General features: G+C 35.0%; 1 protein-coding gene across 2 annotated transcripts; it reads left to right on the top strand.

The window, feature by feature from the left end:
• The first annotated feature begins 11338 nt into the window (after positions 1–11338).
• On the top strand, positions 11339–18729 carry LOC120087926 (heparan-alpha-glucosaminide N-acetyltransferase-like). 2 transcript variants are annotated; one of them, XR_005484726.1, is made up of 14 exons: positions 11339–11548; positions 11913–12050; positions 12223–12304; positions 12823–12899; positions 13727–13827; positions 14217–14343; positions 14657–14773; positions 14859–14944; positions 15799–15865; positions 16074–16152; positions 16288–16379; positions 17062–17205; positions 17314–17489; positions 17830–18729. XR_005484726.1 is itself a non-coding variant. In XM_039044938.1 (13 exons), the coding sequence occupies exons 1-13, from the start codon at positions 11441–11443 to the stop codon at positions 17350–17352; spliced, it is 1257 nt and encodes a 418-aa protein (XP_038900866.1). In that variant the 5' UTR covers positions 11339–11440; the 3' UTR covers positions 17353–17743. The 2 variants fall into 2 exon arrangements, 1 of the variants encoding a protein (XP_038900866.1); XM_039044938.1 differs by lacking the exon at positions 17830–18729 and having other exon boundaries at positions 17314–17743.
• Positions 18730–18755: the final 26 nt, after the last annotated feature.

Raw genomic sequence — 18755 nt, 5'->3', positions numbered from 1 at the left:
TCCCGCGCGCGCCACACGCAGCCTCGGCCCCAACAACTCTTCACACTTGTACATGCATATACTACATGGATTGGATCGTATCTTTTACTTTTCTTTTCTCTTGACTCAACTATTCAAGATATTGAGAAATTTGTACGGAAGATTCAAAAATTGGATCCAAAATGTCAAATGACAATTTTTAAAAAATAATGTCAATTGACCCTCTGCTGACATCATCGCCATACCAAATTACTTAATTTGCCCGTACACCGGTCTCACGCACGAGGTAAATCTCGCTATTGTCTAATGACACACTCTCACTCTCTCTCTTGCTCTCGCTTGAAATTCCCTGGTTGATGTGATTATTTGTCAATGTATTATTGATTTGACAAAATGTCACGATGGAAGCCTCAAATCAAATCAATAATACCTAAACACAATACAATGGTGATTTCTTTGAACTCTAAACTCCATTTCAAAGTTGATTACTTCTCTGGTTTTCGACGGTGTTTTGTTGAACGGAGATTTTTCGAACGGGGATATCTAAGACGAGGCTTTCTCAGCAAGGAACAGAACAACTTTTTTAGAAAGGTGAAACATTATTATTTTGAGTCTGTTTAATTATTTTTTATGTGTTATTTCTACGAAATTTTGTATTGGGCTAGTAAGAAAGAGGAAGAGTAAGAGAGAGAGCGAGATTATGAGAGAGAGCGAGATTTTGAGAGAGAGAGATTTTGAGAGCGAGAGCGAGATTGAGAGAGCGAGAGTACACTTCAATTGCTTGTACAGCTTAATGACAAATGTTCTCTTGCTTTGTAGGATGATAGGAAAGTGTATATTTATTCGATTTAGAGGTGCTTGGGATGAGAATGAAAGTTCGTATATTGGGGGACAGTTGAAAGGAATCGTTGTGCCCCCTACAGTGAATTATGAAGAACTTAAATCTCGCATTTACAGGGCTACAAAAATCAGTTCTTCAGAGTTTGATCTTATCCTGAAAGTTAAATATAATCTTAATTTTGAAGTCTCTCCACAATGCATAACGGATGATGATGATCTTGAGTTCTTTCTTTTGCGAGAAGAGGTTAGTAGACTTCAGATAGTTGTAACGTTGAAGTCTAAACAGGATGAAAGGGTTGGAATGGGGTTTGGAGATGTGAGTCATGATGATACGACTGTGGACAGACAATACGAGGAATCGTATCAACTTCATTGGGTCAAGATGATATTCCATTGTCTACCAACACTGATATTCCACTGTCTACCAACATTGTATCATCAACATTCGATTATATGGATTGTGGTCCTTCAGTGGATGTGGATGTGAATGAGCAACCAGTTGGATTGAATGAAATGGATCGTGATCATGGAGATGTGCATCGTTCTACAACAGCTTCAGTGGGTTCACCATCTGTGTCTTCAAGTCATAGGACAGAGTTGATTATGCTTGGCACCTCTATTCGTGCATTTTTTCCCATAGCATTTCATGGATTATGCACATGGCATATAGAACAGGATATAATTACAAACTTTAAGGATAGCACGGTTGTTGGGATATTTAGAAATGCAGTAAGGCCATTTCGTATGATAGAGTTCCAAACAAAATAGGATGAACTCCGTAGTTTTAGAGACAGTACTGTAGGATATAATTACAAACTTTAAGGATAGCACGGTTGTTGGGATATTTAGAAATGCAGTAAGGCCATTTCGTATGATAGAGTTCCAGACAAAATAGGATGAACTCCGTAGTTTTAGAGACAGTACTGTCACAAAATATTTAGAAGACATCGGTCTTCAAAGGTGGGCACGGGTTTACCAAATAAAACGAAGATACAATAACATGACATCCAACAGTACAGAGTGTTTCAATTCCTTAACTAAAGAGTATCGACTGATGCCCATAGTATGCTTGATTGAACATGTTAGAGGAATGCTTCAATCGTGGTTCTATGAACGGAGGAATTACTGGGCATCTCGAACGACATTGCACTCTGACTACTATGAAATCCAATTGGCAAGTGAAGCTGATAAGGGCAGACGATATTGGGTGGAGCGTATTGATTGTTATCGGGTACACATGCGAGATAATCGATTGGACGGTATTGTAAATCTTCACACGAAGGAATGCACGTGTAGGGAATTCCAATCACTTAGTATCCCGTATTCCCATGTAATTGTTGTTGCCAAGGAAAGAAATATACCCATCCACTGTCTTTGTAGTCGATTTTATACAATGGACTCTCTAATGACTGTGTATGTAGAGCCTATAAATCCACTTGGCCACATATCTGAATGGAAAAAACCTTCTGGATATGTAGAAAAGATTATCCTTCCTCTGAAGTTTGTGCCACGAGCTGGGCGATGAAGAGTGAGGAGAATTTCGCAGACAAATAAAGTGTGGTCGGTGTAAGAATTATGGACATAACCGCCAAAATTGTACTGAACCGCTTACAACTGTGTGACGTGCCGAAAATGCCAGAGACCGAGACACAAACACCCCTCATCCAGTTTAGTTATAAATACCATTGACCAATTTTTCATATGTCATACTTGTAACATACTTCATACTTTTTCATACTTGTAACATACTTCATTGTTTTTCATACTTCATACTTATAACATTTGATACTTCATACTTTCATCTTGTAAACAAAAAACAATAACAAGCTGGAGTATTTATATAATAGCAATATTCACTCTCTCAATCTTCATACTCTCTCCATTGCCATACTCTCTCAGTCTTCATACTTGTAACAAAAATGGATAACTTCATACTCTCTCAATCTTCATACTGAAAACAAAAAACAATAACTTCATACTTGTAACAAAAGTGGATAACAAATACTCTCTCAATCTTCATACATGTAACAAAAAACAATGACTTCATAATCTCTCACAATCTCGCTCTCTCTGAACATCTTGCTCTCTAAATCTCGCTCTCTCTCAACCTCTCGCTCTCTCAATCTTTGAACTTTGAAACTTGAACCATATAATGTTCTAAGCTCAATTATGCATGTTCTGATAAAATTATGATGTTGAACTTTGAACTTTGAACTTACATGTTCTGATAAAATTCTGATACTGATAAGGGCAGTAGCAGAACACATCCAAAACCAATTATACAATGAATGTTTTTACAGAACACATTCTTGAAACAAAATAGATAATAAACAAAGATTAAACAATGAATGTTCTTTCAATTGGATGTGTTGTATAATTGGTTTTGGATGTGCTCTGTTCTAATACTGATAAAATTCAATTATACAATGAAAAGAGCAATAGCCAGGTGTTCTAATAAAATTCTGATACTAAACTTTGAACTTTGAACTTTGAACTTTCATAAAAAATATATGTTCAATTATACAATGAATGTTTTTACATACATAAAAAATAAATGAATGTTTTTACATACATAAAAAATAAATTAATATTTTTACAAAGAATAAAAAATACAATGTTACATATAAAAAATATGGAGTGTTTGCCCATAGCTGACATGCTAATTGCATCCTAATTGCATCCAAAAAATCATCCTTCGAAAAGGTGACAAGCTTCCCACAGACAGCGAATGTCATTGAGTCTGATTTTGTCCTCTTCACTTATCTGAGCAACATGTGATGGACAATTGAGCTATTGAACACCATATCAACGTCAACAAATCGCCCAAAAACTGTTCTCTTGGACATGGCCAACTGCGTTGGCGTGAGCTTTTCTTTGACAATCTTGTTTGCATTGGCAATGTGGGTCAAGCTGATTACTTAATTGGGAAATCTATCACCTTTAGCTATTCTGAAATGTGTAGCCATCTTAAATCACTCCTGCATTTATTAAAAAATTCAATCAATAAACTCCTTCAGAAAAAAAAATGTAAAAAAACATTCTGTTAGAATGGATTCACTGGCATCGCTCTCGCTAGAATGGCTATCGCTGGCATCGCTCTCGCTAGAATCTCTCTCGCTGGTGTCGCTCTCTCCGATGTCGCTCTCTCTCACAATCTTGCTCTCTCTGATGTCGCTCTCTCCGGTGTCTCTTTCCTTTATCTCCCTCACATTCTCTCTTTTTACTCGTCTTCAACCACATAACACATCGAAAACCAGAAAAACAAACAAAAAAACCATAGGTTCACTTATCTCGCTCACAAACTCTTTCTACTCATCTTCAACTACAGAACACATCCAAAACCAAAAAAACAAACAAACAAAACCATATTGAAAGAAAGATTTATCGATAAGATTTGATTGAAAGCAGGAAGTAGAATCGTTTGCAAGCCGGAAATAGTTTTTTTTCGTTTATGAGCAATACAGTCGTCAGCCTTGGAAAATTTGAATGAATAATAGTTTAGTTTTGGTGGGTTTTCTCAGCAAAAAGGTAAGAAGACGAAGTAAGGGCAAATTAAGTAATTTGATAGGGCGATGACGTCAGCAGAGGGTCAATTGACATTATTTTTTTAAAAAGGGTCATTTGACATTTTGGGCTCAATTGTTGGGTCATCCGTACAAATTTTCCAAAAATTATTCTTTAAACTTCAAAGAAAGTTTGTTCCAATCCTATTCAATTTTTTTAAATGCTTTCTTTCGAAATAATTTAGGGAATTTGGAAACTATAAAATAATCCTGTGAATATAATCAAAATAAAATATTATATTATCCGATAGTTTATTAATTAAGGCAGGGTAATAAATCTTGTCCTAAAGAAGATGTGTCTTTACTTTATGGAATTATTAAAATTTGTATAGTAGCTAAGCTCTTAAAAATCATTAATTAGCTATAGAAATATAGGACTAATTACTTAGGCTTCTAACGGTACTTAAAAACATGGATGAATAGAAGTTGTTTTGAGCTTATAAGCAGGTTGATGTGATTATAATCGGACCAGATAACTTAAGGCAGTTTATTCGCAGGATGAAGTTTGCCTTGAATTCCCTATTTCTTATCATTGTATATATTTATTATTTGTAAACCACCCAAAACCATTCATTAATGATTACCACTTGGTTTATATCGAAGAGCACTTTCTAAAAGGAATTGAATTACACAAATAGACTCATGGAAAAATGATACTTGGAATATGGTGTGAAACAAAAAATCTAATATTTTGAATGAATGAATATCTCCTCAAAATGAGGGAAAAGACTTTATTTATAGATAAAGATTACAAGTTTGTTCAAAACCAACAAACTAACTAAAGTTAAAGTCAAAACTAACAAACTAACTATAGCTAATTAAAGAAGTAAGGCTTATAGTTACATCAAATCCACCCCTCAAGATTGGACTCATTCGTGAGGCAATTAGGATGCTAAATGGAAGCTGTCCGGAGCAAAATAAGGCTTTAAGTCAGCCACGTTGAATACTAGATTAATGTGCAAATCTGTTGGTAATTCAATGCGGTATACATTGGTGCCATATTTCTCTAATACTTGAAATGGTCCAAGTTGTCTATCTTTCAATTTGTTGTACGTACCAGTAGGAAATCGAGCTTTGCGTAGGTGGATCATTACTAGGTTTCCTACCTCAAAATTAACTTATCTTCTAGACTTGTCTCTAGCTTCTTTGTAAGACAAGGTAGTTTTCTCCAAATGATCATGGACTTCTTGATGAAGCTTTTGAATTCTTTCAGCCATACTTTCAGCCTCAATGCTAACATCCAATATAGAAGGCAAGTTAGCAAGGTCAAAAGTTGGTCTTGGAGTTCTGGTATATACAACTTCAAAGGGGCATCTTCCTGTTAATCTATTCTTCATATTATTAAAGGAAAACTTTGCTAGCAAGGGACAAATCCCATTGTTTCAGCTTTGAGTTACTTAGACAACGTATAAGATTTTCCAATATTCTGTTGGTAACTTCTGTCTGCCCATCAGTTTGAGGGTGTGAGGTAGTGCTAAATTTCAATGTTGTATCAAACTTCTTCCATAGTGTATGCCAAAAATGGCTAAGGAATTTGACATCCCTATCAGATACAACGAACTTGGGCACTCCATGAAGTTGAACAATCTCTTTAAATAAGAGATTGGCTATATAAACTGTATCATTTGTCTTTTTGCAAGAAAGAAAGTGAGTCATTTTACTGAAACGGTCCACTATCACCATTACTACATCATACCCTCATTGGGTTTTTGGAAGACCAAGTACAAAGTCAGCTGATAAGTATTCCCAAATGGTTGTGGGAATAGGTAATGGTGAATATAGACCCACATTAGTGCTTGTGCCTTTTGCTTTTTGAAAAATAGAACATCTCTTAACAAAGTTATTTGTGTCCTTCCGAATTTGTGGCCAATAAAATCGAGCAGTCACTAGTTCAAAAATTTTATTTTGACCAAAATGTCCAGCCAATCCTCCCGAGTGTGCTTCTTTTAGAAGAGCTTCTCGAACGGAAGTGTGTGGAATACACAATTACTCTCCTTTGAATAAGAAACCATCCACTATATGAAAATCATTAGTCTTTATAAAGTGGGTGTAATTGTACCATATCTCAGCAAAATCAACATCTTCTTTATATAAGCATGGGAGATGAGCGAAAATAGTTACTTCGGTGGCTAAGATAGTAAGGAGAGAGTTCTTTCGACTTAGAGTATCAGCTACTTTATTCTCCTTGCCTGATTGGTGTTTGATCACAAAGTCAAACCTTTGAATGAAGGAAATACACCGTGCGTGCATACGACTGATATTCTTTTGAGATTGTAGGTACTTCAACGAAAAGTGATCCGCCAACAAGATAAATTCTTTAGAAAGAAGATAGTGCTCCCATAGTTTCAAAGCTCTAACAAAGGCATACAATTTTTGTTCATAAGTACTCCAGTTCTGCCATGAATTACTGAGTTTTTCATTAAAGAACTCAATAGGGTGCCCTTGTTGTGATAATACACCTCCAATGCCCACTCCACAGGCATCCACGGCTACTTCAAATGGTAAAGAGAAGTATGGTAGCTTAAGAACAGGGCTGAAACTCAACTTTCCTTTGATACATTCAAAGCTACTGTGTTATTTCTCTCCCCAATGGAAACTGCCTTTCTTTAGACAATTAGTAATAGGTGCTACGATAGAGCTGAAATCCTTGATAAATTTTCTTTAAAATGAAGCCAAACCAAGGAAGGCTTAAATGTCTTTTATCGAACATGGAGTTGGCCATTGGGTAATAGCTTCAATCTTCTTTAGATCAACTTTAATTTGACTGTGACCAATTAAGAAGCCAAGAAATGTAATTTCCTTTACTAGAAAAAGACATTTCTTATGATTGATATAGAACTCGTCAGTTGTTAATGCTTGAAAAAGGCTTTGAAGGTGCTGTAAATACTCCTCAATGTTCCTGCTATACACCAAAATATCGTCAAAATACACTACGATAAATTTGTTAAGGAAATGATGAAGTACTTGATTCATGAGTCTCGTGAAAGTGCTTGGAGCATTTGATAGCCCAAAGGACATGGCTAGCCATTCGAACAATCCTTCATTGGTCTTAAAAGTCGTCTTCTATTCATCACCCAGTCGTATTCTTATTTGGTGGTATCCACTCTTCAAATCCACCTTAGAAAATATCAATGCTCCTTCAAGTTGGTCAAGTAGATCACTTATACGAGGGATTGGAAAACGGTATTTCACGGTGATTCGATTAATGGCTCTACTGTCTACACACATTCTCCAGCTTCCATCTTTCTTTGGAGTTAGTAGGGTCGGGACTGCACACGGGCTTAAACTTGGTTGAATGTGCCCTTTGTTAAGTAACTCCTCGATGTGTTGATGAAAGATTTCGTATTTCTTAGGACTCATTCTATAGTGAGGCAAGTTTGGTAGTGTAGTTTCCGGGATTAGGTCAATGTGGTATTGAATATTTCTCAATGGGGGCGGTCCCTCGGGTTTTCCTTTAAGGAGGGGGAATTCATCAAACAATTCTTGTATCACCGAAGGGTTCCCATTCTCTTGTATTTCCTCGAACTTATCAACAACAACAAGTCCTAATATATCTTCTTCTTTTTCTTTCATCAAAGTTTTTCTACTTTGTTATAAACAAGTGGTTGTTGTCTTCCTTTTTCACCTTTACGTCTTTATCATTCTTCTTGTTTAGTGGAAGTAAGACCACTTTCTTGCCCATCCAATTAAACTCTTATGTATTCTCTCTCCCTTTGTGTAAGGTTTGAGTATCATATTGCCATGGTCTCCCTAACAATATGTGACATACGTCCGTTTCCAATACATCGCATACTATTTGGTCCTTGTAGTTATTACCAATTGAAAGGGGAATGATGCAAATTTCACTTACTTGTGCCTCGCCACCCTTCTTTACCCATGCTATCTTGTATGGGTTTGGATGAGTCTTCACTTTGATATTTAGAGCCGCCACTAGCTTTTTGGAGACAAAATTCTCGTTACTTCCACTATCTATGATGACATTGCATACCTTGTTGTTGATTGTACACCTTGTTTTGAAAAGACAATGTCTTTGGGGGTTCAAATCCTCTTTAGGAGTTATTAACATTCTTTGGAGAACACAAAAGAGTCTATCACCATCATCTGATTCAATGAACTCGACTTCCTCATCTTTCACTGTTTTCAGCCATCATTTCTTCTTCCTCTTCTATGTAAGCTACTGTTTTTCGTTAGGGGCATGCATTAGATAAATGAGCAGCTTGGCCACATCAAAAGAATTTGCCCAAAGAAGACCTATTGTAGGGATTTCGAGCTCTCTTCTTGAATGTGGTCTCGGTCTTCTTCTCTTCACTTCCTTCTTAATTTTCTTTATCTTTGTCTTTGGTCAAGGCTGGTGGATTTGGAGGATTTGGTGCTTTACTTGCAACACTAACCCTTTTGCTTGTGGAGGCTTCCCAAGCGGACCTTCTTGATGAATTATTGACTCAGATTTCGTTCATCTCCTCCACAGTTTCAGCAAAAGAGATAGCTTTAGTAAAAGAGTGGAAAGGTTGTAGTTTTACCTTTTCTTTGATATCCATGCGTAAACCTCCAATAAATCTTGCAATCAAATGTTGCTCACTCTCCATAAAGTTTGTTCTTGCTCCTAGTCGATAGAATTCTTCAATGTAATCAGCCACTGATCGTCCTCCTTGTTTATAATTTTGATATTGACGATACAAGTTTGTTCGTAATTAGAAGGTAGGAAGCGTTCCTTCATTAACCTTTTCATATTCTCCCACGAATAAATTGGTCTTCTGCCAATTCTTCTTCGATTGATCTCAAGTTGATCCCACCAAGCCGAGGCACCAACTTTTAACTTTAATGCCACGAGATGCACTTTCTTGTGCTTGGGAGTGTTCATATATGTGAAGAAATATTTTGTGTTCTTGATCCAATCAAGAAATGCTTCAATGTCTCGCTTCCCATTGTAACTTGGCAAGTAAATTTTCATCTTGAAATCATTGTCCTTACGTCTCTCGCCCCTTCCTCTTCTTGGCACAAAGAATTCTTCTTCTTGATCATATTCATTAGATGAATCCTAATCTTGGTTTTCTTGATATCTTTCTTGGCCAATTAGTTATCTTCTTAGATTTTCATGGTGCTGTCTTTGAATTCTTGGATGCCTTTCTTGAAATATTTCTTGTTGGTTTTGGCCATGTCTTGTCCGTTGCCGCCTCTTCTTCCTCTTCCTCCCCATTATTGATCAACTGGTTGAATATTCTCTCGATTTTGAGGTGCGGTTGCAAGCATTTCAACTTTTTTAGCAAGGGTTTTCATGCTTTCTTGAAGGTTTGTTAAGGTGCCATGAATTCCCTCTAATGAGTTCTCAACGAACAACAAGCGTCGGGTTGAGATTCTTGGAGAGAGGGTGGGAGTATCTTCCACCTCTTGTTCTTTCCCGTGTACATCTCCTTCGATTGGTTGATGTGCTCTCCTTCCCGCCAAAGGAGTTGATAGGCTCTCCTTCCCGCCATCGGTTCCCAAATCTTGGAGTGCTCTGATACCAATTTTGGTGTGAAACCAAAAATCTAATATTTTGAATCAATGAATCTCTCCTCAAAATGAGGGAAGAGGCTTTATTTATAGAGAAATATTACAAGTTTGTTCAAAACTAACAAACTAACTATAGTTAAAGTCAAAACTAACAAACTAACTATAGCTAATTAAAGAAGTAAGTCTTCTAGTTACATCAGAATACTTCTATATTACTACTTGCTAACAATGTATGCTTGAACTATAACTTGAATATTATGAATTATTTTTCATCCACACACATTTCGGTCGTCGGTAGATATAGGTACATGTGAAGAAATGATGGTTAGACTGAAAAAGAAGGTTAATATGTTGATGACGACAATTGAAGATAGAGATTATGACATCACATCTTTAAATAATCACATGGAAAATTGTGATGTTATCGAATCAAGCTAGACGCTTGTTGTCAATAATAATATGACAAATGAAAGACTATATCTTGCAAATAATAATAAAAAAAAGCCAACTGCTATTTTCAATTTCAATTGTTTCGTTGCTGTCCAATAACTAAAGGACATGACCACAAACTCCATCAAAAGGTCAATATGGTGATCCTTCTCAAAGTTTTCTCTTGAATTCTAAACCATATACACAAAGTATTGACAATGTAAGAATGTCAATTAGATAGCAAGCACCCAAGTTTCAACAGTTTAATGGGAACGACAATTTTCAAAGTAGTGTGTTGCCATTTCATCGAAACATGTGATAATATCGATACACAAGAAGACTTATCTATCAAAAAGTTCATTCAAACATTGGAAGAAAACATTTTTAAATGGTATACTGACATGGAGTATGAGTCAATTAACAGTTGGGAACAACTCGAAATAGACTTTCTAAATTACTTCTACAATAGAAGAAGAGTAGTAAGTATGATAAGGCTCACAACATAAAACAATGAAAAAGTGAGCTCATGGTTGACTATATAAATCATTGGGAAAGCCACAAGTTTAAATTAAAAAGATCGTCTCATCGAACCATCTGTCGTTAAGATGTGCATTCAAGACCTATATTGATGAATTCTTTACCTCTTCCTCCAAGATATAAAGTCTCATACCTTTGACGATTTTGTATCCACCCAATCAAAACTAAAATATTTCACAAACACATTTTTAAAATAGTATTGAAAGATAACATTTGATTTCTTGTTTTTGCAAAGGCACATGAATTGATTTCGACCGGATAAAACTCCATGTTTTGGATGAGCTGTAATACTTATTTTTAATACCACAATATAAAGAAGAATGCATGAAAGTGCAATTTCTAATTTAAAAAATAATTATAAAAAATAAGAAATTGAATCTTTTATTATAAAAAATCTGTAAAATAAATTAATATTTTGATTTACGCACTTGGTTTCTGTCCGATTCTGTTTCCAGCCAATGAAAAAACAGCACTGCATAAATAATGACTTCGGGCAACTGCGTTTATAGCGGAGCATATTCTTTACCAAACCATGGCTTTACAGTTACTTTGGTCAATTTGATCATTTTCCCTTCCTTCAGCCGTTTTCGCCGGAATCAATGGCCGATTCTCGACCGCTGCTCGAGAATCAACAGGAGTTGCCGGAGTCCAGTGGCAAGGCTCCGCGAGTTGTCTCACTCGACGTCTTTCGCGGCCTCAGCGTCTTTGTTAGTTCTCTCCTTTTCTCTCTGGATCTTTTGACTCACTAAACCCGCTGAATGCATCTCTTTCTTTGCCTAGGGTTGTGTTTTGGTTAACAGAAAGAACGCTAGAGATAAAAATGGATCTAGTCGAAGCTGAATCTTACTCTTATGTCGAAACGAATGCAATTGATTAGTTTGGAGCTCGCGTAGAGAAATCCTTATTTTCTTGTACCTTCTGTTAGTTCGGCTTTTGAGTTTTACTTGAATGACATTTTGACAATATCATTTCTTCAGCTGTTCAGTTTAGCGAGCAAAGTAAAATTTGTTACTACCTGCTAAATTCTTGATGATTGATTATTTGATTGAATTCCGTGCCGCGTATATCCAGATGATGATCTTCGTGGACTACGGTGGCTCGTTTTTACCAATTATCGCTCATTCGCCATGGAATGGACTTCATCTGGCTGATTTTGTGATGCCTTGGTTTCTATTTATTGCGGGAGTTTCGGTTGCACTTGTTTATAAAGTAAGTGAACGAATTCAACCAAGAACTTTTGGCCTCTTGTTGATTTCGTCATTCAACTAGCTACTGCCCTTTTCTACGTCTGGAAACAAAATTTCTGCAGCCGAATCATGGTTTCTCCTGTTTTTGTTAAATTTACCGGGATTTTTTTAACATAAAGAATTGCTTAATATAGGACGTAAAAAGTAAAGTGACCGCTGCGAGGAATGCAACATGCAGGGGCCTGTATCTCTTTCTCCTTGGAGTTCTTCTTCAAGGTAAAGTTATTGCTGGTAACTCTTGCACCGAATATTTTGATATTCATTACATTATGGAAATGTAATCGCATATGAACTAAGGGAGTGTTTGGGGCGTTGGGTTGGTTATTATAATCTGTGGGTTATAATAGTCTATAGGTTATAATAATTTGTGTTTGGCGTGCAGACTATTTTAGTCTGAGTAGAAAATAGTAGACACTTTAGCAAAAAGAGAAAGAGAGGATGAGTAGGAAATAGTAAATACCGTAACAAATAGTAAACATTGTAGTAAAGAGGGATTTGAAATAGTAATACTGTAGCTAATTGTAAATTATAATAGTTGGAAACATCAACTATTATAATTGGTGCTCCAAACATAGATAGCTCACTCCACCAACTTCAAGTTGGTAGCCCAAACACCCTCTAAGTTATGATTTACTTTTTATTTGAGTGTCAAGTTGTACTTAGTGATGTACTGTGGTTCAGATTTTCTACATTGATTGCATACGATGAATCATTATATTTCCAAATTATTCCAGGTGGTTACTTTCATGGAATAACATCTTTGACATATGGCGTTGATATGGAAAGGATTAGGTGGCTTGGCATTTTGCAGGTGTTTCAATTCGTCACTCTGTTTCTTTGGCCAATTGCTACAATTGATATGAAATGCCCATGGCCTTCAACTTATGATTCACTTTTTATTTGAGTACTCTTAGTCATTTTATTGCTTTTCAATTTTATTGTTTCTCAAAGCACAGTAGGGGTATTTTTTGTCCTTTTTTCCCTAGTTGATGATGTGGCATTTAGGGTTAGTTGGAAGGATATCAAACCCTTGTCACCATAGTAACAATGACTTGAGTTTTAGCCTATACGTTTTTTCTTTCAAATTTAGCCGAGAACACTTCTTTGATTTTGCAATTCATGTTTTGAGTTGCATACCAAGAATAGGACTGATCATTTTATCTTGTGAAGTGTTCAAACCTTGAGCCAAGGAACTTGTTTCTTGTTTCAAGAACTTTGATCTTTAAACATCCGTGTTTAACCAAATCTTTAGGGTTGAAATCGTATAGATTTAGGGGTTTTAGTGCTTGGAAATTAGAGGTATACATATCTCAAGGGTTCCTAGTCCCAAGCCACTTGGATTTTCATATCATTTGATGTCTGAGCATCTTTTATAATAATGGTCTAAGTTTATTCTAACCAGAGTACATAATGATAGGGTTTTAGTTACATAACCGGATGAATGGAAGAGGATTTGGATTTTGAACTATATGATTTGCTCTTCCTCTGAATACTTGCAGGATAGTGCAAATGGCTTCCAAGCTAGATTTTAAAAATGACCTAATATTTAAATTTATAGGCAGGGATTTGGACTAAATAACTTTTCTTCCTCCTTTTACGTATAAAATCATGTTTTATATCTATTTTGATTTATTGCAGAGAATATCTATTGGATACTTGGTTGCTGCACTATGTGAGATTTGGCTAACTCGTTCTAAACGTGAAGAAGCTCAACAAACTAAGAGTTTCAGTTGGCATTGGTAAGGACATGATTTTGGCACCATTATTCATATTTCATATGCATAAGCATAATATCAAGAGGTTATTATATAAATATCAATTTCATTCTTTTTTGAGGTTTAAAATGCTGTCAAGAAATGCTCTTATTTGATTTGATTTGATTTGATTTTTAATCTTTTACTAGATATGACCTCCTCTTTATATATTTGTATACATGATTTTAGTTGCAAAATTTTGCCAAGAGTGTTCAACGGATGCAGATATTGAGTAAAAGTGAGAGTTTCCTAAATTTGATGTTAATGGTTTATCAAACTATGTTATCGGTCATTGAAATTACCATTAACAATAAGCATTTATAAGAATGTATGAACTTCTCTATTTATTACATTTTTTATATTTAAATCTGCAGGTGTATTATATTTTTTCTGTTGTCATTGTATATGGGACTGTCGTATGGTTTATATGTTCCGGATTGGGACTTTCAAATATCAGCCACGAGCTCTTCACTTCCACCAAATGGAAGCTATGTTTACATGGTAAGGAAATGCTTAGTATCGCGTTCTTGTTCTTTTTTCTTGTAGCTTTATTTTTAATATCCATTATTTTCTATTTAGAAAATGAGACAAACCGATCTTCATGATTTAGTGTGAAAAAGGTGAGTTTAAAATTAAAATGCCGATGTACTTACATTTGGAATGATGCCCGTGCAAGTTTCGACTTCCAACAATGTACCAGTTGCTTTAGCCTCAAATCTATAGGGTGCCGAACTACAATGTCCTTTATTCGATAAAAGAAAGAAAGAGCTTTAGGCCATAACTTACGCTGAAAAAATGACCATTCTCGTTATAGGTGAATTGTTCTCTTCAAGGTGATCTGGGGCCTGCTTGTAATTCTGCTGGCATGATTGATCGTTATGTCCTTGGTATTCATCATTTGTATACTAAACCTGTCTACAGAAATCTAAAGGTATCAGTGATTCGGTTTTTTGATCTTGTAATGTTCACCATTGTTGTGCATTTTGATCAGCCCTAATGAAGAATGTGGTTTGAAGGAGTGCAATATTTCTTCCAGCGGTCAATTTCCTGAGACTTCACCTTCATGGTGTCATGCTCCTTTTGAGCCTGAAGGTCTTTTAAGGTGAAGATCTATGCTTCTTTCAGTAAACTGTATTTATAAAGATTTATGCATTCATTTTGATTCATGCGGGACTTTTTCAAGGGATGTGCACTCTTTCTTTGGATGAGATGTTTTGTGGAAAGGTTGGTGAGGAGAAAAATGCTTTGTTAAATGTGCATCTTCCGTTTTACTTTAGCCCGCTTGTTTGAGAGAATACCATAAATTTTAGGACAAATATGACATTGGGATGTATGCGATAAAGTTTAACCCCTTACAAATTGTAACTTGTGAAATCTTTAGATTGTGGCATTTGCATTTCTTATGCTTTGTTGAATTCAAGATGATATTTTTTTCTTTATGAATTACTGTTATTACCTGATTTCTCATCTTCTGGTCTCTTGTTTGTATTTTTTTTTAATCTATTAATATATTTCTTCTTTTCTCAAATAAAGAGACAGAACTTGCAACCAGACATTTAAATACTTCTACTTGTCCTTAGCATTCTGTCTGCATAATGTTGAACTAAGATTTAATTTCTAAAATCATAATGTGCTAGTTAGTGAAACGCATGTATTTCTTTTTGCATATCCTTGATCTATAGTGCAGATAAAGACCAATAAACCACAATCACTATTTTCCAGATCCATTTTCTCTTTTGGTTGATCCTTGATCAATCTTCTTTCTGTTTGTCGTCATTTCCTCAGTTTTGAAATATTTCCATTGTGTTTACTTCCCTCTTCTCTGGTCACCTTTCTATAAATAAAGAAAATGAAGGATGGGGATTTAGCAACACCTTTTATTTTATGTTCATTCCTTCCATTCGTTAATTACATATTAGTTCAGAAGAGTGATTTTACTGTTGCAAATGTTTTCAGCTCTTTAACAGCTACAGTGGCATGCATAATAGGACTTCAGTATGGTCACTTTCTTGCCAAAGCACAGGTGAGATTGAGCAATAACTTAGCATATTACTCATTACTCTGATTAGAAAGTTCACATTTCATCCAATTTACTTCTCTCAAAGGAAAATTTTGTATAGTGGATATTTTGTTTCTGATATAAATCTGAGGAAAAGCAGTTTGTCCATTCTTTGCTGCTTTTCTTTGATGACCTTGTTTCTGTCAAAATTTGCTCACTAAATATTTTCCAGGATCACAAAAGTCGCACCAAAAGCTGGTTCTTACTCTCACTTAAGATTGTGGCTCTCGGAATATTCCTCGTCTTTATAGGTACATTGTTTAATGAACACGTATCTATCATCCTATTAACTAGGCTAAAATTGTTGGCCTGATCACTGGTTATGTAACACAATCTTTTACAATATTGATTTTGAAATTGATTCTTGTCTTGGAATTGTCCTTCAGGTGTCCCTGTAAATAAATCCCTCTACACGGTCAGCTATATGTTAATTACTTCAGCGTCAGCAGGAATAATCTTTTGTGCTCTATATATCTTGGTGAGTTCATCAACTTTGAGATTTTGGATTGAAGATTAAACTATCGCAATGGAAGAAAGAACACACTCATATTTTTTTCTCTCATTTTTCCGATTCTTACAACAATTTTCTTCGAAACCAAATAGATCAAGAACTTCAAGTTAAACGTAAACTCCCATCGAATCTCTAAATCAAAATCCCCCCTCAAAACTTAGCAAAACGATGAATCGTCACTTTTTATCTTTTGTTTTAAAGATTAAGGGTATTAATGCAACTTTTGAATGTTCAGTATTATTTTTAAAATGAGATATTAACGATTTTCATTGTACTAACGGTAAGAGTATCTTTTAACCTTAAAAAGTTATAATATTGATCTCGCTTCATCCTATCTTCCTTTACTTATTATGTCTCATTGTAATTCGAGCATTAATCTCTTTTATTTCATCAATGAAATTTGTTGTTTCCGTTTTAAAAAAAATGCTCTTTTCTGAAAGTTTAAGACTATTAACGAAACTTACGTAAGTTCAAGAATGTATTTAAAACAAGTGTTTTCTATGATTTAGCCTAATAATAATAATATCAGCGGCATCGAATAAAGAACAGCTTTCCACCATTTTTCCTCAAAGTTAAATTCCATCCTATGATTTTTTTTCAACCAAAAGAAATGGACAACTAAGGTCTGAATATCTCTTAATTTCTATAGGTGGATATCCACGGCTATCGACGCTTGACATGTGTTCTGGAATGGATGGGGAAGCATGCTTTGAGTATTTATGTTTTAGTAATCTCTAACATACTAGTTACTGGCCTCCAAGGATTCTACTGGAAATCTCCTAAAAATAACATCGTAAGCACTAACAATTGAGCTGTTTTTTTTTGGTGGGAACTGGTAAGTCTATTATTTCTCACAATAATGGAGACTCAGTTCAATCTTGTTGGGCTTGAACTTTTACAGGTGCACTGGATAGTTAGTCGTGTCAAAGCTCAAAGTTGAACAACTGCTAACTTGCTGGGGGATAAATAATTCACTCATCAGTAAGATCATAGGGCTCGGGTCTGTCCACCATATTCGAAATTACACAGCAAATATTGAGCAAAAGTTGAGTAAGATGGTAACAGAACTCTTACCGGGTAAGAACATCACTTGATTTTTAGTGTTAGCATGTATTTTATATATGTTTATTGCAGACATTTGCCTGACTAATATTGTATTTGTTGTATTCTATGTGTGCAACTCCTAGAACTGAGAATTTTTTATTACTCCCCCCATGTAGAAATTTGAAGGCAAACCTTTATTAGCCAACAAGTTTTTTGACTTTGGAGATTGAACATTTGATGGGTGTTCAATTGTTTATAATGAAAATTTGTCTATATTTGTGAGAAAAGTTCATTGCTTATTCTGATTAAGTTGCATGCAATCCTATTGTTTAAATTTCATGGAACTGAATCTAAAACCTCTTTTGAATGGCAGGTTGTGTTTGGAAAAAACTTCTCACTATCATCCCAGGTATAAGCAAAAAAAAAAAAGAATTGAGAAATTAAAAATAATAAGGAATAACAAGGACAAAACTAGAAAACACAAGAATTTGCGTGGAACTTCGAAAGAAAAACTACAACCCACAAAAAAAAAATACACTTTATGAATAATTGTTACAAATCACATAGAATTAACTCTTTGATCCCAACTACAAGAGGATTCTCTCAATCTTTTGTATCACTCATTCTCTTTTTTCCATTGTCAATGTAGAAAATACAAAAAATAAAAATTTTAAATAAAATTAGCACACCTGATTTTAAAAATATTTTTAATTGAGACAATTTAAAATTAAAGTGATAACATTAATGGGATCTCCTTACTTCCTGCCCATTTTTAGAGTAGGAACTCACTCCTATTCTTCTTATTCCTTTCTGATTCATCTCTTTAAATATTTGGCCAAAATCTAACTTTTTATTGGTGTTACTATTCAAATCATTGGAACTTTCTTCCTTCTTTTAGAATAAAGTTTAGATATTTTGATATTCATCTTATCTGTAAATTAAAATATCAATTTATATCTACCTCAATATTTTAATCTGGGTTTATAGAAGTAGAACAAGGTTTGGATATTTTGCTATTCTTCCAAAATGGCGGAGGAATTTTAGTACGTGTGGATGATGTGTGGCAGCTGAGAAAGAAGTATGATCTGACATTTGTCCAAATGGAAGGATCATCATTTTCCAGCACACACTCTTCCCTAAAACGTGGCTCAATTCCCCTAACCTTCCAATCCTAAACATCACTAATTTCATTCTCTGTTCTAAATTATTTAATTATTAAGGGTCTGAGGGTAATTATTTGATTTTTTGGTTTTTTTTTTTTAAAATTAATTTTGTTTTTTTTTTTTCATTCACATTTCT

This window comes from Benincasa hispida, chromosome 10 (genome assembly GCF_009727055.1).
Source record: "Benincasa hispida cultivar B227 chromosome 10, ASM972705v1, whole genome shotgun sequence".
NCBI classification, from domain to species: domain Eukaryota; kingdom Viridiplantae; phylum Streptophyta; class Magnoliopsida; order Cucurbitales; family Cucurbitaceae; genus Benincasa; species Benincasa hispida.
The sequence above is the reverse complement of the archived record's forward strand: the minus strand, read 5'-3'. Positions and strand labels throughout refer to the sequence as shown.